Genomic DNA, 22,190 nt, shown 5'->3' on the forward strand with positions numbered 1-22,190 from the left:
TTAGTCGTTTTGTGCTTTGTTTTATGATTGTACGTGTAGAGTATAGTTTCAAATTTTGTAAGTTTATTTTCGACGTCTGAGTCGCTGTTAATGATTCTTAGTTTTTCGTTAACTGTCTTATGAAATCGTTCTACGTCGGATATACCATTTTTACTAGTGGTTATATTAATATTTACTGCTTCTGATTTTAGCCATAATTGTAAAGCTGTGCACATAAAAGCTGAGTCTTTGTCTGCCTTTATTTCGATGGGTTTACCCATTTGGTTGAACACTTGTAATATAGCTCGTTTGGTTTCTAGCCAGTCTCTACTTTTTATTTCTATTAATGATGCAAATTTTGAATAGATATCAATGCAAGATAAAAATTGTTTATCTCCTACTATGTAAAAATCCATTACATATTTTTCTCGGATATTAGCGATTTCCGGAGTTATTTCGAAAGTTAATTTTGTATCTCTGTGTTCTGTTTTTGCGATGTTGCAAATCTCACATTCATTTATTAGATTTTGAATTAAATTTTGATAATCTGGGAAATAGTGGGTTTCTTTGAACCAATTGATAGTTTTTTCAATTCCTGGATGTAATAATTCTTTGTGCTTTTTTAATATTAATTCTTTGAATTCTGCGTATGTTTGAAGGTCTATTAATTTTGTACTAGTTTTCATTGCCTTTGTTGAATTATTTGGACTTATTATTTCTAAGTAGGCTTCTTGAAAAATTGGAAAATCTGCTTCGTTGTGGAAGTATAGCACACTTTTCTTTGTGCATAAGTATTCTTTTATTAATTCTTTGGCATGCGTATTAGTCATGTCTTTGTACGTAATTTTTATGTTGGTTTTGTGAAAGTAATTCGTAACTTTTGTTTCGTTCTCGGTTCCTTTTTCAAATTCTATTTGTCGATTATAATAATTAAGTGGTCTTTCTGTGATTTGTAAATGGTTACTGTTGTCTTCTTGAGCACTATGTATTGTTGCTCTTGTGCTAATTGTATCTTCGCCTAAGAAGTTTTCGTTTAATTGAATTCTGGACAGAGCATCTGCCACATAATTTTCTTTTCCTGGGACGTATTTAATTTGGAAATCAAACTCATTTAGCTTGATCTTCCACCTTTGTAATTTCATGTTAGGTTCTTTCATATTATTTAACCAGACGAGTGGTCTGTGATCACTAAGGATTTGAAATTGTCGACCAAAGAGATAGGACCTAAAGTATTTAGTGGCCCAAACGATTGCTAATAATTCTTTTTCAATCGTTGAATAATTTAACTCATGCTCGTTGAGAGTTCTACTTGCATAGCATATAGGCTTATGCTCTTGCGAAAGGACGGCCCCTATTGCCATATTACTCGCGTCTGTAGTTAATGAAAATGGTTTTTCGAAGTTAGGGTATATTAAAATTGGGTCGGATGTTATGAGTACTTTTAGCTTTTCAAACGCTAGTTCGTAGTCTCTGTCTTTTATATTGATTTTTGCTCCCTTTTTTAATTTAAGTGTTAATGGTTTTACTATATTAGCGAAATTTGGTATAAATTTCCTATAGAAACCACATAATCCTAGAAATGACTTAATTTCTTTTGGGGTTTTTGGAATTGGGAATTTGACAATTGCTTGTATCTTGTTGGGATTTGGTTTTATACCCTCAGTTGTGATGATGTGACCGAGAAATTCAGTTTCTTTTCTCATAAACTCGCATTTATCCAACTGTAGTTTTAAGTTAGCTTCTCTAAGCTTCTTAAATACCTTTTGTAGCGACAAAATGTGTTCCTCCAATGAAGTGGAAAAAATAATAATGTCGTCTAAGTAGACCAGACAATCTTTAAAAATTAAATCTTCTAAGAGATTGTTCATACAACGTTGGAACGTTGCAGGTGCATTCTTAAGACCAAATGGCATGCGAGTGTACTCGTAATGGCCATGTTTAGTCGAAAATGCGGTCTTGGGAATTGAACCAGGATCCATTTGGATTTGGTGGAAGCCTTTGGCTAGATCAATGGTTGTGAAATATTGACATTTTCCAAGTTTGTCTAATATTTCATCCATGATCGGGATAGGGTATTTATCATTAATAGTTAGTTCATTGAGATTGCGGTAATCTATGACTAACCGGAACTTTTGCTTTCCAGATGCATCGTTTTTCTTTGGAACGATTATTACTGGTGAGCAGTAAGGGGATTTGGATTTACGTATGATATTTTGTTTTATCATATCGCTTATTTGTTTATTTACTTCCTCATCGTATATTTGAGGATATTTGTATGGACGCTTGTAAATTGGGTCCTCATGTTTTGTTAGAATTTTGTGTTTAATTGTACTAGTGAAAGTCAAATTGTCACCTTCATGGTACTGGATATCACGAAATTCATGTAAAACTTTTTTTATTTTTTCTTTTTCTTCTGAGTTTAGGTGCTCTAGCCTAAACTCATTGTTTTCTATTAATTCATTATTAATAGCGAAGTTAAATGGTCTGTCCTCTGTTGAGGGTGGATCAAGGCACTCTTGTGCGGTCATGTCCTCTTCGACCTCTTCGTCGTTATATCTAAAACAAAAGTTAAATTCTCCTAAGGTTACGGATCCTTGTGCATAGTCTATTTTTGCTTGACATGCCTCAAGGTATTCTCTCCCAATCAGAACATCATAATGCTCTGAGAAGTCGTGAATATAGAATTTTTGTTTGCTCGGACAAATTTTGCTTGCTCCTAAGCGTATACTTTGTTTTAATTCAATAACACCATTTATGGTGTGAACCTTTAATGTTTCGTTGTAAACTGGAAAATTTAAGCGGTTTGTTTTCATTAGATTTATGGTTGAACCTGTGTCGATGACACATTTTAGAACTTCGTCATTCATAATCAATTTTATGAATGGATTTCTTCTGTTTGTTCCGAGGCTTGCTGATGAAAATTTTCGGATGTATCCATTTTCATCTGCCCACTGTTACTATCTCTTTGACGTTTAGTCGGAGGGTTTGGTGCATTCAAGCGTGAATGGGACTGATTTTGGTAGTTTAAGGGATTTTGGTATCTACCTTGACTTAATTTCTGTTGGAACTCGTGGTGAGCTTTCTGATTGTCTTCGGACTTACTGTGCTGTTTATTTTGTGCGTGATAACTCTGATTTGTGTTGGAATAACCACTTGAAATGGTGGTTGGGTTAGCATTTTGCTGATAATTTCCCATGTTCCTACGATTGTTATTTGGATTTCCCTGAACATTATTATTTTTAGGTTTTTCAGTAACGCTATTTTCATATAATCCCTCTCTTTGAGCTACTTGCTTTAGTTTTTGTGTCGACGTAATGTCGTGTCTGGCTAACATCATGAAAAGCCTATCTGGTAATTTTTTTGTAATAACATCTTTGATTGTGTTATTCATAGCATTTGTATAAAGGGTTGTATTGCTAGGTATATTTTCTAGTGCTAACTTATTTAATATAACAAAAGATTTATTCTCGAGCTCCTCGATGAACTTACGGACGTTTCCTTGGTAATTCGTGTTGTATAAGCGTCGAAGGAGTTCTTCAAATGGTGTCTGCACTTTGTATTCTTCAATCAATGCGTTTCTCAGCTCCTGCCAAGTGTTGGCTGCTGTCCTTTGTGATATTCTCTGAGCATCTCCTGTGACTTGCAATTCGATGGCTCCGTATAAGATGCTATGTTGTCTAACATCTCGGGTTGGATACAGGTGTAGGATGTAATCTATCCTTTTAATGAAGGCGTTTAGTTGATCCGTTGATCCGTCAAAGCTTGGCACCTGTCTAAGTTGTGAAAGGGCCTGGTTGAGGTGTTGTTCTGATAATTCCATTGTCATCTTGGTGTAATACACTTTTTTTTGAATAGTTTTGAGTTTGTAGGTTTGAACTTTATTGTTCTTTGATTTTGCACTTTTATTTTAGGTTAAAGTTTGTGATGGATTATTGGTTAAATGTTTTTTTTTTTTTGTGTGTGTGTCTTAAAAAGACTCAGTAATAACGTATTGCAGGGATCAAACGATATGCAAAGCCAGTCGTTATTAACTGTAGTAGCTTTATTGCCCAAAGGGTCAATATTATTAAGCTACTAGTGACCCGAAGGTTCTTGTGCGGATACGTATTCGAGAAAATTTTTATTACACTCCGACAACACTTTCGGTCGCGATTGTGCGTTAGATCTGGGAATTAATTATCCTTTAGCGATCTTTAATTTTTCCCGACGTATCCTACCGGCTGCGCCAATTAAGTTTTACACGTTAGGTTACTATAAAAAAATATATTTCAATTTATTATTTTCACTTAACGGCTACTTTTGTTGAGTACATTCAGATTTGCTTCCCGAATATGAACTGATTTATCTAACTGTTGCGGTCGCTTAGCAAACTTCGCTTTGAGAGAGTTTGAGTCAAAATTGAGTGAAGTTTGAGCTGCGTCAGCAATTATGCGTGGGATAGTACTCTGATGGGAACATTGACAGTGGCGTGATATTTAGGGTGAATTGTTTATGTCTACCAAAGGGGGACAGTTTGATCTTGACCAATGTCGATGTTATCACCAGGCTCTTTGTTTACAATATTAGAAATGTTTATAATTGTGCTTATGCTTATGTGCTAAGTTATGTTAAAGGGTGGGTGCGACTATGGATATGTCACTATATATATATATATATATAATTTATACTTGGCATATGTTGTGGCTGAGCTCTGGCGCGACGTGTCAATGACAAAGTTAAACGAAATTGAAATTAATTATGTAAAACTACTCGAAAAATATAAAATGAAATAAAAAAATACACATACAAATTCACGGCAAAACGGGTTTGTTTTAATTTCAAGCCTCAAGCGTTGCCAGACCATAAAAAGTCAGCAAATTAATTAAACACATTAAAATACAACCAAAAATAAATTTGACTCAGTTTTATTTTTGTCGCCGCGCCGTTCATCAGGCGAAATGCATTAATTAAACAATATTTAAATATTAAACAAAGCGAATTTTTGACGTATTTTTAAAGGCGTGCCAAGAGTTTGCATTTAATTTTGTTTGTTTCTTGTTTTTTTTTTTTGTCGGCCTGTTAATTGCAATAATTTGTATGTGCTACAGCGCAGGGCAGTAAGAAAAAGCTTTTAGAAGGCAATTATGTTTATTTTTTGAGCTCCTTCCAGGTGGGTTATAAAGGTAGAATTTGGTCATTACAATACGAATACAAAACTGTGTGATCGTGCGCTTCAGAAGCTTTCGCTGCGCTTGTGTTGGTGAGCTTTGAAAGCTTTCAGCGAATTCCTCAAGATAGTCGCAACACAAGCTCAAAGCTTGCATACGTGAGCACTGTATGTGTGAAAGCTTGAGTTTACTTAACTATCGCTGCCTGCAGGACACTCTCGATGACCTGTCATGCAGGACACTCTTGTAGACAAGTCAGCAAGGCTGTCTGCGAGCATTTGCTTATACAATTAGCTTTGTTTTTCAATACGGAAAAGAACTTATGGCACACATGCAATAATTGCGAACTATTTGTTATTCGTGGCTTATTGTTTTTGTGCACAAAAATGAACAAATATTATGCTGAGATTTCTTCTCTTTTGTGTACTCAACAGACTGGCCAAATAATTGTCCGAGCGCTGCGCTGACTAAGTTGAGCACACAAAAGACTTGTTACCTTTTCTTATTTACACTTGCGGCGTTTAATATGAATCCGGGTTCAAAGACTGAAACTGGGTTAATTCAATAGAGGCGCGCATAGAGGGGGCTTACAAAATACGATAATAACCGTGCGGGAAAAACTCAAAAATGCATTTTCATTAAAATTCAGTTTGTTGACACGCAACTAAAAACGGCAAATGCTTTTTTTTTTTTTAGCCCCAAGTCGAGCCGACAAATCGCGTGTCTGGGCAATTTGTTGAGGGAGGTAAGGGCAGGGCAGGGGATCGGGGGATGGGGGGGAGGCCCTCTCTATAAAGCCTAGTCCTGCGGCTGGCAGTACAATCACCTCCAGTTTTGTGGGTTAGCAGGACCTCCCATTGTTATTGTTATTTTTATTGTTCTTGTTATAAATTTGGACTGTTTACATTTTTCATTTGCCGTTTCTTTTCTTCGCTTTGCAATTGTCGTAATGGGCACTACGACCTCATAGTTCCGGTAGAACAACAACGACAACAACACGAATGGGCATTCATTTAGTCCACAAATGCAAATGTGTGGAAAGGGACAGCGCGAGAGAGAGAGAGAGAGCCTGAGTGATAGAAGCGCAGTTCATTGCCCGAGTTGTGCCCAAAAATAAAGTGAAAAAATCTTTAAACAAAATTATGAAAACCCAAAGAAGATAACAATTGGCCTAAAATATATACAAAAGTATTTCTATATAAGATAAATCATTTTTATTTTTTGTTTTTATATATATTCTATTTTTGCTATCCATGCAAAAACTTATAGCATACTTTAGGGCTGCCGCATGCAGGGAATTATTCTTAAATGGCGTCATTTTAGCATATTTGCTAGTTAATAACATATTTTAAGCATCTTTTTAGTTAATATAACTTAATATAATCATATTATTTATTATGATAATGCGCGATATTGTTTTTGGCTACCCTGAACCCTTTGAAAATGGGTAAAAAGGCAGAAGAGAAATCATCTCCGACCCCATGAAGAATATATATATGTATATTTGATCAGCATCAACAGCCGAGTCGATCTCGATATGTTCGTCCGTCTGTCCGTCAGCCCGTCACGATCTCAGACGATCGCTCGTTACTTAATATTTGAAACGAAAATCCTTCTAGTGTCCGCTTAATACAAACTTCGAATAATAGACTTAAGTCGAGATATCGATTGTACATTGATTTATTTAGAATTCATGATGAATGAAAAGCTTATTGAAAAGCCTTGCCTTAGTCCCATCTTTGTTGCCTTGCCTTGCCGCAGGCTCCCCCACATGCCACATGCCACAAGCCGCATGCCGCATGCAAATTGTTGCAGCCACTTTGTTTGTATTCAGTTTGAATGTTTCTCTGTTGGTTTTGTCCAGAGGCAGCCGCGGGCTGTGGCTGAAATTAAATTCAAACGGCGGCGTTTGAAGAAAGAAGCAGAAAACGCTCGTAAAATCAAATTGCAACTAATCAAATTTTGTTTTCGCTTTTTGCCATTTGTTGTTTATGCGGCTTGTGGAAGTTGCAACCATTTGCTGCAGTTGCAGCCAAACGCGAGTCAAATGCAACTTGGCTATGTAATTAGGCCAAAATGGGCGGGCATCATTTTTCCCTAACAAACATGTTGCAACACTTTTCGGGGCATATCGAAACATAAAACTTTAAACATAAAATAAATATTTAACTAAATTTATTTTAGAAGTGTTGTAGATTCTTCTTTCTTTGACTAAAGTTTGACGAATTCCACAAATATTGGTGAAAAATGGGTGAAAAACTTTAATTTTTATTTTCTTTAATTTCATATAAACTAACATTTCTACTGATTTCTGATTCGAATATTTCACATATATTGGTGAAAAATGTGTGGAAGACTTTGTTTTATTGTTTTTATTTCAAATTTTAAATGAATACTCAAGTGTGGATGGTTCGTTTTAAAGATGTGAAAGCAAATGCAAAGAGAATGAATCACTGTTTACTTTTATTTTATGTTTACACCTGCCCAAGTGAAAAATGCGTGGAAAGCTTTTAGTTATAAATCTGTTAACACTTGGCCTGGAAATAGTTCATATTAGTCCGATTATAACTGATCGCATTTTAAGAGTATTCAATCTTCGGCTTTTAACTTGCACTCAAACAATAATTTATATAAATTACGCTGCATTTTCCACTTTGTTTCTCCCTCTATATTTTCGCCCGTTTTTCGTTGTGATATTTCGCAAGCATAAAATTGCATACCCCTCTTATCGCAGTCTGCAGTCTGCGCTGCGTTTCATAAGAATTATGCAAAAAATCAAAACTAAGCAAAGAAAAGAGAAAACGGTGTGCGAACACTCTTGTATACCCTGTAGCTATTGAAATTGGGTAAGATAATTAATTAGATTGGGTTTGACTGAGTCAGAAACGCATCCAATTCGAAGAATATATGCCAAGACTTTCGATAGATATTTCTGAATCGATACGAAGGGCCTACAAGAGTACAAAACATACGATACGATCAATATATATGGAAAGTATCAGCAAAAGTAGGCTGAATACTTTCTTTCAGTAGCTTTCTCTAAATTGATAAGTAAGAATATCTCGCATGAGCTAGAGGCGTTAAATGTAGTTTATAGGTAGAATATATAGAAAGTATTCACCATACTCAGAAAAAGTGATATATTTTCGATATTCCCAAAATCGATAAGTATCGAAAAGGTTGCCTGAGCATTGTGTCACAATAACGATAAGTATCGAAATGGTTCCCTGAGCATATGCCTTAAATTTCAAGCGCAAGACAACACTTTTTCATGGAGAATATCACACTGTTTTGTTACCTTTCCCCATTTCTTCCAATTTAGTCACACTTAAATAACGTTTTTAGACCGTGTAAATTATAAACCAAGGCCTGTAGCTATATAGGAATAACATTTAGCATGGAGTAGGCCAAGAAACAGGGTACTTTCTAGTCGGGCAGTCTGACCTAATTGTTTTCTTCGTTGTTTGCAGTCGCGTCGCCAAACTGTCTGCCCGTATTCATCATATTAGCCAAGTCTGCTGTTGCTGTTGGAGGTGGAGAGGGAAGGGAAGGAGGAGGTGTATCTAGAGCCGAGAGACCCCCAGAGATTGGAACTGGTCATAAGCCCAAAGCGAACCACGTGAAACCCAATACCATAATGAACTTAATGTTTTTTGTTTTCTGTTTTTGTTTTTTAATTTTAAACTTGTTGTTTTTGTTGTGCTTCTTCTTTGTCTTCGGGTGATTTGGCTTTGTGTTTGTGCGGCAACTAATGCAGCGCGCGCGCCATGTGCCAACAGCTTTGGTTTATTTTTACAGCCCAGCCCAATTACCCACCCCACCCACAGCTCTTTTAGGGGCTGGTCTAGAGTGGGGTCTGGTCATGGGGCCGGCAGCTCATTAGCTTGGCCAAATAAACGCCAAGCGAAATATGGTGAAAATTGTTTTTGCATTTTATGTGAGCGAGTGTGCGTGTGTGTGTGTGTGTGTGTCTAGCTGTGTGTAAACATTCTCCACGTGGCTGGCCAAAAAGTAATTAAATGTCGGCGTGAACAAAGGGTCAAAACCAAACAGTTGAACCCCGCCCCTAAGGCGACTGCTGACACTGCGACAAGAGGTGAATTTATATTGCAAATCTCTACCAAAAGGGGTTAAATTAGAGCCCTTTTTTTTGGTAGTTATGGGAATAATTATTGGAATTATTATTGTGTGGTTATGAAGAAATGTGAGCTGGTTAATTAGAAGGCAAAGCATTTGCCAAGGAGTCATTTGTACAATCAGAGAGAGAATATTCGTTTACAACTTTGCAATGGGATATTTTTTTAATTATTGCGGATATGGAGAAGTTATCCAAAGTCGATTGTTAATAATCCTCATAAGCTATACGATAGTCTAAAGACCAAGTTATAAGTATCTATCTTTTATAATCCTCGAGTTATGCTAAAAAACCTAGTCTCAAAATCGATACTTATCGATATCATAAACATGGATGGAGATATCGAACAAAATATCAATAGTGTTTGTCATTTATCGATATTTAACGATATTACGAAAATGGAAATGGAGATATTGAAAAAAAGATTAATCGCTTTTGTCTTTTTGATTCAATTCTTTTTATCTGTTATTTTTTCAGGGAATATTTAACATACTTAATACACAAATTCAGCAGCGTTTTAGGGAATAAGATTTTAAGATTTCTATATAAATATTTCTCAGGTTCTAAGTTAAGGCAATAACTTTTAGTTTAAGTAGATAAAGTATCTGCTATAAATGTAGTCCTAAAAGATCAATTTATACGAAATGATGTCTCTATTCGCTTCAAGCCTCTATATTCAATTATATATTATAAACGATTATTCCCCTTAAGCTTTTCTATAACCCGTTCTTTAGTCTTCGACAGTTTCTTGTGCATCCTTTGTTTTGAATAAACAAAAGTACTTTTTATGGAGTTCCTCATCTTTTAAAAGGCCTTTCATGAAGTGCTCGATCTTTCTTCATTGTCTCAGTCTATAAATCGCATTTTATAGATATCAGTATACAACTCATTTTAACCTTGGAGATTTTAATAGCTTTTATTCAGCTTTCGTATCTACAAATGCAATATGAGTAAGTTTCATGTACAAGTCGATAAATATTTCAAAAGTTTTTTTAGATAAACCCAGCTTCAGCAAAGTGCGAAAGTCGCTTCAAAATGTTTTAGTAAACTATTAAGATGATTTATAAAAAAACAATTTTTAACTGTCAGCTGGCAATTAAATGTGACCTTTAAGCGAATGTGTCTGACATTAAAAACTGAACTTTGGTCGAACAGATTCAATGCGAGCTACAAAGGTTAGCTTAGATAAAAGATGAAATCATTTATAAATAACGTATATTTTAAAATACGAATATGAACAATAATAAAAGTAATTACAGCAATTAACTAAGGTAATCTTTATTTGGGGGAAGCACAAATCGCACACGAACTCAAGATGCCTCACAAAAAAACGCAGCCCAAATGTGTTAGATGTGAGGGAGGTTTATAAAGTACAGACTGTAGCTAAGGCAGTTGATTTCCTCTAAGAAACTGCCTGTGAAACGTTTACGAATGCAAGAACAAAGCAGAACTGTGAATAGAAGAATAGAACCCTAAGCAGACAGCAAGTATCTCGTAGAGGAAGATATATGTATAAAGTAGGGCCAGGAATTTGATGGTATAAAAACATTGCACAGGTGCAGCCAGTGAAACCTTTAAGAATATGTGACACAAGGCAATTGAGAATATTCAAATAAGAAAACGTGGGCAGAGGTAAAATGAGTTTGAGACTTGATTGAAAATGCCATAAAATATATCCAAGAGCGCATTTCACTCCCGCATCAGCCAGTAAAATGTTTACGAAGAAGGCAATTAAGAATATGTGATAATAAAGAATATAAGACATACGAGAATTGTGAATATTTAATAGAGAAAGTCTAGGAAGAGGAGAGAAGAGTTGATTGAAGACTGCATCAAAAAGATCGAAGAGCAGATTAATTGTTCGCAGCAGCCAGTAAAATGTTTACGAAAGAGAGAGAGAAAAGCAAATTGATGAAACATAATGTATATGCAGATGGTCATGTGAGCTGCCAAAAAATTAAAATAAAAAAATACTGCTTCTGTAACGTTTGGTTAGCCACTCGCCCGTCCATTGTTTGGCAAAATAATCGAATGCAATGCAATAAAATTGGTTTGCATCCAAATAGTGAGCGCACGTGTCGCTAGTTAGCGAAAATTGATATCGAAATCGCCTTTGGGCCGCGATCTATCCCGACTAGCTGGGCATTATTTAACTGGCAGCCATTTAAATGCAATTTACAACGCAATGCAATTGAAAATGTATTTGTATCCACAGCTGTGTGTATCTGTATCTGTATCTGGCAAGCGTGTATCTGGCCGCGGTGTGTGCAAATTAACAATTCCCCCTTCGTTTGGTGAACGGCGCCGTGCCAGACAATGTGGCGTCGCAGTTGACTTTGTTATTGACGTTGTTGTCGTTCCCTTGTCTTTGTAGCACACTCTGCACCTATTAAGCTTGGCCGAGAAGGGGTATATAGCACTTTAGCACTGCAGGTGTGTGTCACAGGTGGGAAAAGGCCTGAAAGCTTCAAACCCAGAGAATGTTCTCTGTAAACTAGACACTTTCAATGTGGAATATATCAAAAACAAAATTTCGACAGCTAAGCTTTTCTCCAAAAGCGATAAATATCGATTTTCAGCAACGTTTCGATAACTGGTCATTTCCGAAATCGATATACATATCGATGAAATACACAACAGATTTTATGTTGATAACTGCGGCCACTTTTTCGAATGCGATAATAATCGATTTTGTTTTTGTTTCGATAACTTGTTACTTTCAAATTACTTGGATAATAATCGATAATCGATATCAATTTGCAGCAGCATTTTGAGCATATCAAGAAGATTTTATAGCCTAGATAATTAATCGTTATTTATCGATTTATATTCAACAAAGTTGTCTCGACAATTATCGGAAAATCAAAAAGCGATAATTATCGATTTCCAAGCAGCAGATTAAAAAGACTGGCAATCATCGGTCATCTCTAATCGAGTAATCTTTCGATAACTATTTCTCTTCCCAAAATTGATAAATATCAATTAACGAGGATGGTATAGAGCCTAGAAGAATCTAATATAGGCGGTTGTAAGCTGAATACAACTCAAGACTATTTCATCATTGGATTTATACACCCACGTTTTAAATTTGATCTGTTATTGATTAACCTTGATGTTTGGCCAATAGAGAAATGGCCAAATAATTTCTTAGCAATAAAATTCAAAGTAATTCCTGAATAAAGTTGCCTTAATTCAGGTCCGATTTGGATCTAAGCACAGGATACCTTCAAGTCGTGCACTCTTAGGTTGTTTTTGCTTTAAATTCCTCACTCCTCTTGCCGTTCCGCCCTGCTTCCCCCCATCACTTTCTAAGCGCGCTCCTTTTTCCATTCTTCGCCTAATGCCTTATGTAATCACATCGATTTGTTGGTTCCACATGTGGTTCTTGCTTGGCTTAGCCTCAGCCCATTTCCTAGTTGCGGTTCCATGTTTATGGTTATTATAGTTCATGAACTGTCTCGACAATATATGGAAAATGGAAAATTCAAGCTGTGGGTGTGTGCATTTATTTTTGCGCAGCACTGTTAGGGGGCTAGTCATCTAATGGTGGCAAACTCTTAATTATACAAATAAATAACGACTATTCGAATACGTTTATAAAAGTTGATTTACAAGCTTTGTTCGTACGGCCTGCGTCATGTTTGAGCAATCTGTACATTGACTTTGATTGATGCCCATATGATTATTGTGTTGATTATTGCAACAGAGTTTCTCGACTTATGATGACAATAGATTTACCAAGTATAAATCGGACTTTTGACTGGTTAAATAAAGGGCAAAAGTTTTCCAATTTCTATGCGTTTAATTTGAGCATTTCTGCATTCTCTCTCATGCTTTAACTACCTAAGTTCCAACCCGTCTCCAATCAATTTCTTTATCATTATATTTCGAAAATAAGTTCGGAATAAGAACAACAGTCAAAAATTGCAGCTACCTAGCTGTTCATGTTTGGGCTGAGCGTTGATTATCAATCAGTCAATCAATCAATCAGCGGAAACAGTTCTCTATACAAAAAATAAGAGACTTTTCGTCATCTTGTTTTACATTTACGCAGCCCATTAAAAATAATTACGCATCTGGCTATTATAAAGTAAAACTAGCCAGTCAATCAATCAATCAATCAATCAATCAGTACAAACTTATTAAGCTCCTACTAAGCTCTAGTCTCTTACTAAGCTCTAGTCTACTATCCTATCAAAAATTGATACTAGCTCTTTTAAAGTTATTTACTATGCGTTGATTAACAATCAATCAATCAATCAATCAGTTAATCAATCAGCTTTGTATAGAGCTAACAACTAGTCAAAAACATAGTCCGTTCTTTATGAAGCCCATTGAATGTTAACTTTGATGTCATATAACGAGCTCTTACAATGCTTGGGAATGGGAATTGCCCATCAATCAGTCAGTCAGTCAATCATTCAATAAGTACAAACATTTAATTGGCGACTTACCAAATTCTAGTCTTATATTTATGAAGCATTTAATAAATGGAACATACCTGCAAAGAAAAGGAATAAATATAAATATTAGTCAAGGATTCTCGACAATTAGATCAATCAAGGTATTCAAACTTGACTTTAACGAATGTGCAAACCTGTACAAGAACAATCAAAATAAACGACTTGATGTTCAACTCAAAATAGAGAGAGGTGCTTTTGTGCACATATATCTATCTCTACGGGTACATGCCAAGTGCTTTAAGGTAAATGTTAGAACAATGACGAATATCGATAGTTTACAATTTGTCACGAACTCATGACAGCACTCGCAAAAGCTGATGACTGGACCTGAGCCGCGTCGAGCCGGATAAAAGTGGTTCGAGTGGGCGAAATAAAAAAAATACATTCAAGTGAGAGAAAAAGCAAAAAATAAACAAACACAGCCAAGCAAAAGAAAAGAAAGAAGGAGGGCAAAAACAAAAACAGACTTTGGCAAATTCCTCAAGTTGTTTTGGCGGCCTACAAGAGTCGCCGCAGCTGGTAAACAATGGGAAAGCGGCTCGCTACGAGTCAAAAATAACCTCAAGATATGAAACGAGTGCAGGCCCCAGGCCCCGAGTCCAGAGCCCAGACTCCAGCCAGCACCACAGAGACCACAGACCCAGACGCAGATAAATCGCTTTGGCCAAGGTAAACAAATTCTTTTTATTTTTCGCTCTCTTTCACTCTCTTCTTTCAGGTATTTACCCTCGCGACGATGTGCTTAAATGATTTGTTACGGCGTTTGCCTGTTGATAACCATGAGAATTGTTATTCTCCACGGCACATGTTGCTTATATTTAGCTTTTGTAGGCATTTCTGTTGAATAGCTTTCAATGCTAGAGTCAAGCAGCGCAGCTACCTAAAACGTTTACGAACGTGAGATGAGACGGAATTGAAGATAATTGAATAAGAGTTAAAACCTTTACGAATGCGTGTAAAAGGGGAAATAGAAAATTGGTTGTTAGCGAAGAGAATGGGGAGAGAGAAGAAGAGAGAGCGAGAGAAGGAAATAAAGCAAATATGGACTGAGCATAGCAATCATGCGTGTATCTACGTGTTGATTAAAGCGTTTACGAATATGCGACGAAAGAGAAAACAGCAAAATTTAAAGATTCTGAAGGCGCGACTATATGACTAGCAAAACATTTACGAATATGAGATAAAGAGAAACCGTAGATTGGGCTGGAAATATCAAGCATGTTTTTATATAACTCTTGATTGAAATGTTTACGAATATGCGACTAAGAGAAAATGTCTAAATAAATCAGAAGCCCCAAGAGGACAGAGAGAGACAAAGAGAATAAGAGAGTTAAAAGGGAAGCAAAAGCATATTAAAAACGTTCACGAATGCAAAAGAATGAAGAACTATAGAAAATTCGACAAAGAATCTTTCTATTTAGTTTGAGTAGAACTGCGCTTCAACCATGAATCAATTTATCTAGTTTTAGTTAAAGTAAAATTTACGCCTAGAGTATTCCCGACTTCGGCATGTCGCACTTAAAGCCTTGCTCTTGTTTTTGTCTGTCTTTAATATTTTTGGTTTTTTTTTCCCCATTTTTTTTTTTTTTTTTTTTTTGTTTTTGTACGTTTGTTGCACGCTGGACAGCCAAGCAAGTTCAAGAGCCGTGGGCCAAGCTATGAAGGGGGGTCGCAAGAAACCTCTGAGAGAGAGAGGGTGTGGGGAGGGGGGAGAGGAAGCGACCCCCCCCTCTTATTACGAGCAAACCTTGTCTCGGGGCAGATGCTCGTAATTGTTATTTGTTAAACTTGAGCATGTTTTTTTTTGTCTCTGCGCCTGCTTTTTTTTGGCAGTTTTTTTTTTTTTGTGTGTGGTATATTTTCTTCTTCTTGTTGTCGCTCTCATTGAATATTATTTTTGGCATGTTTTAAGGCTTGCGGCTTTTTGTGTGTGTGTGTTTTGTGCTTTGCGGCCTCCAAAAATAAACGCTGACATCATCGAGGCAGCCAAATGTCGACAATGAAACGCGGCTCACTTATGGCCAGCGACTCGCTGATGAGTGGCTCCCCAGCGGCGGCAAAGGGGGGGTAGGGTGTGTGGCAAACAATGCGGGGGGGGGGGGGGGGGGGGTTTTGTTGTGTGCTCGTGTCTCCTTTGTGTTTGCCCCGCGATTAAACACACTTTCCCCCTCCCATCCCGCGCCCCCAAAAGTTTCCCTTCCGAATTTCAGAATTTGTGGCGCTGCATAATCAAATTTTGTTTCTCTCGTTTTTTACAATGTTTACCCCGAAATGCAGTTTTTTTTAACCTTGAACTTGGCCATCGACTCGCAACTGCATTGGGACTCATACAAACTATATGCAGAGATATTTCGAAATAAATATATATATATATATATATATATATATATATATTTTTTTTGGCTGCATTCAGCTTTTGAGCTTGCAAAAACATATTTTGTTCATGTGGGCTGAGACTGTACCTCGATTTGGAAATTGATTGAGAGAATCACATGAAGTTCCATCAGATACTTGGACTTAGGACAGCATAATAAGGCTTGTCAATCGATAGTGAAAATATAGAAATTTTTATCATAGATAAATATTTGAAATTAGCAGACGAGACGCCTTTCGATGAAATATTACAATAAATGTCCATAAATGATATTTTATCGATAGAGAAAAACGACCCTAAATGTGCAAAGAGAAACATTTATCGATAGTTATCGATAAATATTATAAATGAAAAGCTTAAATAGCAAACAAGAACCTATTCGACGTAATATTGCAATTGCAAAATCGATAGCAGTCATCGATAAAAATCCATAGTCAAATATCAACTTTTTATCGATTATTATAGATAAACATTTATGCTTAACAATTTCAAAGCAAGCGTTACGCCTTCAGGCAGAATATTGCGATATAAGCCAAGTGGGGTTAAGTTATCGATAGTAATTATCGACGTTAATAAATGTGAAAATAGCAACACTTTTATCGATAAATATCAATTATAAACTGTTTTAAAAGCAAAAAAGACTGCTTTCGACTAAATGTTGAGATAAATGTCTATTAATGACAAATTATCGATAACACGATAGGCGATTATGTTTGTTATCGATAAAAACTCGATCTCAATAGAAAGAGTTCAAATTAGCTCTTCTAGGGTAAAGTTTTTAGTAAATGTCCACAAATGAGAATTCATCGGGTTTTCATTTATTGTCAATAATGTCGACAATGTAAATTACGGCTTTTGACTGTCTTTAAGGCTAAATTTACATTGGAATGGCAAAAACTAAACAAAAGTCAGTTTGTGCTAACGGCGCAACATATAATTGACTTTAGACTCAAGGACAAAACTCTCTGCTTTTACTTTTCCCCGGGCATTATCTGATAAGCGCACACAGTCCACAAATCATTTTCCCACCCACTAGAATTTAGCTACTTTTCCACAAGAACAACCACACATTCAATTGCGACTCGCTTCTTTTAATTCGCTGCGCATTCCGCAGCTCAAAGGGAATCCGCCCACGCCAGAGAAACCAACCGAAACTAAATAGCTAATAAAAATTAGCTGAAAAGACAGGAGGCAGGGAGCTGCCTCTGGGCGCCCCTTCTTAGTGCGCAGCTTATCAAGGCACTCACGCAAAATGTTGCTGCTTATCCTTGGTCAGGAGGGAAACCGAGGGCAGGGGAGCCCTGGGGCAGACATTGGCTCAGCTGTGGCCAACTAATGCGCAGTTCTTCAAGTTCTCTTCGGCTCCATGGTAAAAAAAAAAACTGCGTAATATTTATTATACCTACAACTGGTGTATATATAAAAATAGCTTTTTTATTACGAATCATCATCAATGCCATCATCAGCGCTGAGGCGTTATACAATCGGTAAGCAAGTAAGCTCGAGCTGACACTGATCGACCGCTAGATACCCTAGACTCTAAACAACTTACATGGAGAGAGACTCTTCGTTGCTTTGCTCTACAACAACAACTGTTGAAAATTTCATTGTTAAAAGAAAATCACTCAATATCGATATTTATCGATATTTATCGATTTTCTTAAATTGGGTAAGAGTAGATCTCGGAGCCGCGCATCGTGTAGCTCAAATCGTCTAATGTGCAGCCTGCATCTATGGAAGAGCTTATGAGATATACAGGAATAAATCAAAGTGAAAATCGATATTTATCGAAATTTGTAAAATGCATAATTTTCGGATAGGTAATCTCGGAACAGTATATCGTGTAGCCTTCATATCGACATTTTTCTCTTCAGTTTCTGTTTTCTTGGGAATGTATAGAAAAACAATTGAATTTTGCAGGAATCGATATTTATCGAAATTTGTGATCAAAAAGTAAACAATTTGCTGCGATTGATAGTTAAGATATATATTCTGATATACGATAAACCTCATTCAAGTCTTCACATATCTGACAAATGGACTAAGTTAAGATTAAATCAATTCAGCTTCCCATCCCGATCAAAGGCTCGCAAAGGTCTCTTTCTTCGCGTTTCATACCTTTGAATCATTTCGAGTGGATGCTGGGTATATACCAAAAAAAGAAAAAGAAGCAGGCTAAAGAAATGCGAAACGCAAAAGCCCGAAAGAAAAGCGCAAGTTTAGAAATGACATCATGCCTGGGCCGGCAGCAGGTCGAGACGTTTTCAATACAAAACACACGCAGAACTCTTTTGCCCGCTGCAAATTGAAAGGCAGAACCCGAAGAAGAAGAAGAAGCAGCAGCAAAGTAAGAAGGCAGCTGCCCGCAGCTGAGACCCAAACGGAATCAGGTCCTAAGTTAACATTTTTAATGGACATGACATGAGTTTTAAATGCGCACAAGTTGATTGAATAGAGTTTCGGGGCATGTTCAGCCTTTTTATAATTAAAGAGACCGTGGCAAAGGGCTTCGTTTCGTGCAAAAATAAATTGCGCCAGTGCCTCGAAAGGATTCGCTCGTGAATCATGACAAATGACGCATCATCTGTTGCGGATGAGACCGGAAATTTGTTGTATGCAGCTTTTTGTGGCTCGCAAAAGCGTTGACAGCAGCTGCTGCAAAATAAAATCTCATACTATATTAAAAACAATTTTCCCAAGTTCCAATGAAAAATTACGTAAGTTTGCACTCGGAACTGCGTAGGGGCTATTTCTCTGCTCGCAACCTTTTGGGGAATGAAACGCGGGTAGCAGCTGGAGTAGCTCAGCATAGAGTCTGGGTCTGTTCTGGGTCTGTTCCAATCCAAAATTCAATCAACTATCAGATTATACCAAAATAGTTAAGCTACTGTCTACTGTCAGCTACAATCATAGCTGAAGTTTAAGAGGAAGAAACTAATTAGAAATAACAAATTTTATAAGAATTCTAATTCTAAATATGATAAAAAGTCAAATTGAATTTCATGCCACATAAACCACACATAGATTAAAATGAAATGTACGAAAACATGCCGACTAACATGAGAATTGCATAAAAATATAGATAAATCGAATGCATATTCAGGCAAAATTTGTGAAATGAATTTGTGGTAGTAGATGAATCTACATATGTCTTACAGTTAGCCTTATAAGTATATGGATCAGTAGAAAGTCCAGCTAAGCCCGAATGACATTTGAGGTTAATTGAGCAAGAATTGATGAATTCATGAATTACATTTGGTGTACTTCGTCGTGCAGCGTGCAACACAGATGCAAGCGATAAACGATAATCGATAATTAACAATCCACAATCATTAATCGACAATCGATGGTCCATCGATATTTGGCGATCATTAATCGATAATAAACGATCTATAATCAACAATCGACAATCATTAGTCAACAATCGACTATCGACTATCGACAATCGATATCAGGAAACAGAACACAAATTAACCGTAAACACCCCGTGTTAGGTCTTTTTAAACTTCAGCGTGCAGCGTGCAACACGGAGGTAATCGACAATCGATTATCGATAATCGACAATTATTAAACGGACATCATTAATCGACAGACGAACATCGAGTATAATTAATCGATTATCGATAACATTAACGTAAGAAATGAACCGTAAACACCCTGTGTTAGGTCTATCGATAACCAGCACCGACCTGTTGACAGCCATCACAGTGGCGCCATCCAGCGGCGAGCGTGGACGTCTTGCAGCCGTCTCGCGCGGCACCTGCAACCGATGAATGCCCGGCCCAAATGCCGGATCATAGCTATACGAGCCGAGCGCATCCGGCGAGCTGCCATAGAACGGCGAGTAGGCGTGCACGAATCCCGTGGGGCTGGCACTAAATGCCATGTAACCCACAGCAGCTGCTGCTGCTGCTGCCGCCGCCGCCGCTGCCGCTGCCGCAGCTGGCGCAGCCGAGCCGCTGCTCAGGGAGCGCTGCTGCTGGTGAAGATGATGGAGCGGATGCTGATGGAGCTGGTGCAGCGGATGCTGATGCTGTGGACTGTTGCCGGCGCTGCTGCTGCTGTGGCTGGGTATGGGTATGGCCCGGCTGGGCGCGAGTCGCCCGTAGAGCGTCGGCGAGAACTGATCGCTGGCTTCCTCCGGATCCTCTGGATCGCCTGCGGCGGGCGTCGTATATAGATCGCCGTCGCTGGCAGCGATTTGGCCGGCCACGGGCCAGAGGGATTCGTCGACGCAGAAGGAGCTGCGACCGGAACGGGACTCGTCGTAGTAGTAGAGATGCGGCTGGAGGCGGCGGCCGTCGGGGCCGAGCAGCGGGGCGGAGGGGATGTGCGGATTGCTAAAGGCGCGCTTGCGACTGCCGTTGGCTGTGGCTGTGGGCGTGCCAGCGGGGGCGTGGCCGTGGGCGTGGGCAAAGCTGTGTGTGTTTATTCGATATTCGATTTGGTGACAGGTTCAAAAAAGTGTTGAAAAGCGCGCGCGAATTATGTAAAAATAAAAAAAGATAAAATAAAAAATAAAAAGAGAAGAGAGAGAGAGAGAGAGGGGGAAGAGAGCAGAATATATATGTATAGATATTTCCATAAATCAAATACAAAATTCGATTGGAAATCAAATTAAAATTGTTTTCTCGGGTTTCAATTTGCCAATTTCATGTGGATAGGATTTTCGTGGGGTAAGGAGGGTAAGGGGTACGACGGGGGTTGGAGTGTGGGGAATGGGGAATGCTGTGATCCAGTTGGTGGGCGTGGTCAAATGATTCGAGGCGGGCAAATGAAAAGTGCGAGTGATACGATTTGATAAATATCGATTTATCGATCAGTTAAATATCGATTTATCGATCAGTAAAATATCGACTTATCGAACAATAATATATCGATTTATCGAAAAGTAAACTATTGACTTGCCGATCATTAAAGTATCGATTTTTCGATCAGTCAAGTATCGATCTTTCGATCAGTAACATATCGATTTAGCGATCTATCAAAATATCGATGCATCATTCAGTAAAGCATCGATTTATCGATCCATCAACACATCAATCCGTAAAATATCGATTTATAGCAGCATCATTCAATCTGACATGCAAAACATAATTATCGATTTATCGAACATCTTGATTAATCAAAAAGTGTGTAATCGATCAGTCTACGGGTTTTAGGAAAAGCAGCAACAAGCTTTTGGATTAATACGGCAGGGTAATGAACCCCTTGGGAATTATAAGCTCTTATCTAGTAAATCTTACTTTAACCACGTTTGTTGATTTCTCAAAGGGTATATTATTTTCTAAAGGACACATGCTGATCGGTGATGTTAATCAAAATTGTGCATCTTATGATGATCATTTTTATTTATCGATAATGTTAACAGGCCTGATCTGGAGTTGAACTGCGATCTTCTTTACAGAGTCGAAAGTCGCAGCCGAAAAACGATTTTAGGAAAAAGGCGAAAGCAAGTCAGAGGTAAATGTTACTTTTCACGTGAAATAACATTAAATCTATTTAGAATCAAACAATTTCTAATATCAAATCGAATTATCGTAGCTAGCAATAGCTTATATCAAGTATATCGAACTTTTTAAACAAATTTATCTATATTTTATGATGAATAATTCGATAACTTATCGAATACTATCGATAGTTGTGTCGCTAAGGTGTAAGAAAAGCAAAAAGGTCATATTTGATTCGAAATTGATATTAAACATCGAATACAATCGACACTTTTATCGTTTAGCTGTATGTAAAGACATAAGTCACCGTCGATTCGATATCGATATGAAACGTATCGAAAACTATCGATAGTTTGAAAAGAACATAACTCATGCGCCCCGTCAGTCGTTGGGCTAACCAAATGAAGTATGCCACGCGACATTTCAAATCTTATGCAACATTTGCGGCAACGTGTCGATGCGCTCCAGTTCTCGGCACAAACAACAACGAGAGAGAGAGAGAGAGGGAGAGGGAGAGAAGATAAATGATGATCACGTTGATGCGGGGCAAATGGGAAAAGTGGGCAACTGGGCAAACGGCGACATGAAAATGCAATTGAAAATGAAACAAAATGAAAATTGTCAAATTGCTTTGTTGCATGC

General features: G+C 37.5%; 1 protein-coding gene and 1 long non-coding RNA gene across 11 annotated transcripts in view; one reads left to right on the forward strand and one right to left on the reverse strand.

Moving 5' to 3' along the window:
• Positions 1-22,190, reverse strand: part of bun (TSC22 domain family member bunched) — a 156,817-nt gene that overhangs the window by 91,306 nt on the left and 43,321 nt on the right. For 4 of the 10 annotated variants that reach the window (XM_015168924.3, XM_070208770.1, XM_070208769.1 and 1 more), the window contains exon 3: positions 19,788-20,516. The exons of 4 other annotated variants lie outside the window; for them this stretch is intronic. In XM_015168924.3, coding sequence (XP_015024410.2) covers positions 19,788-20,516 — 729 coding nt within the window. Of the gene's footprint in view, positions 1-13,590; positions 13,763-19,787; positions 20,517-22,190 lie in introns of those variants that run through there. 2 more of the 10 variants (XM_032438834.2, XM_032438838.2) reach the window with 2 other exon arrangements.
• On the forward strand, positions 8,162-8,832 carry LOC138911170 (uncharacterized). Its single transcript, XR_011416544.1, has 2 exons — positions 8,162-8,528; positions 8,597-8,832. It is a non-coding gene; the product is annotated as an uncharacterized lncRNA (long non-coding RNA).

This window comes from Drosophila virilis, chromosome 4 (assembly GCF_030788295.1).
Source record: "Drosophila virilis strain 15010-1051.87 chromosome 4, Dvir_AGI_RSII-ME, whole genome shotgun sequence".
Taxonomy (NCBI): domain Eukaryota; kingdom Metazoa; phylum Arthropoda; class Insecta; order Diptera; family Drosophilidae; genus Drosophila; species Drosophila virilis.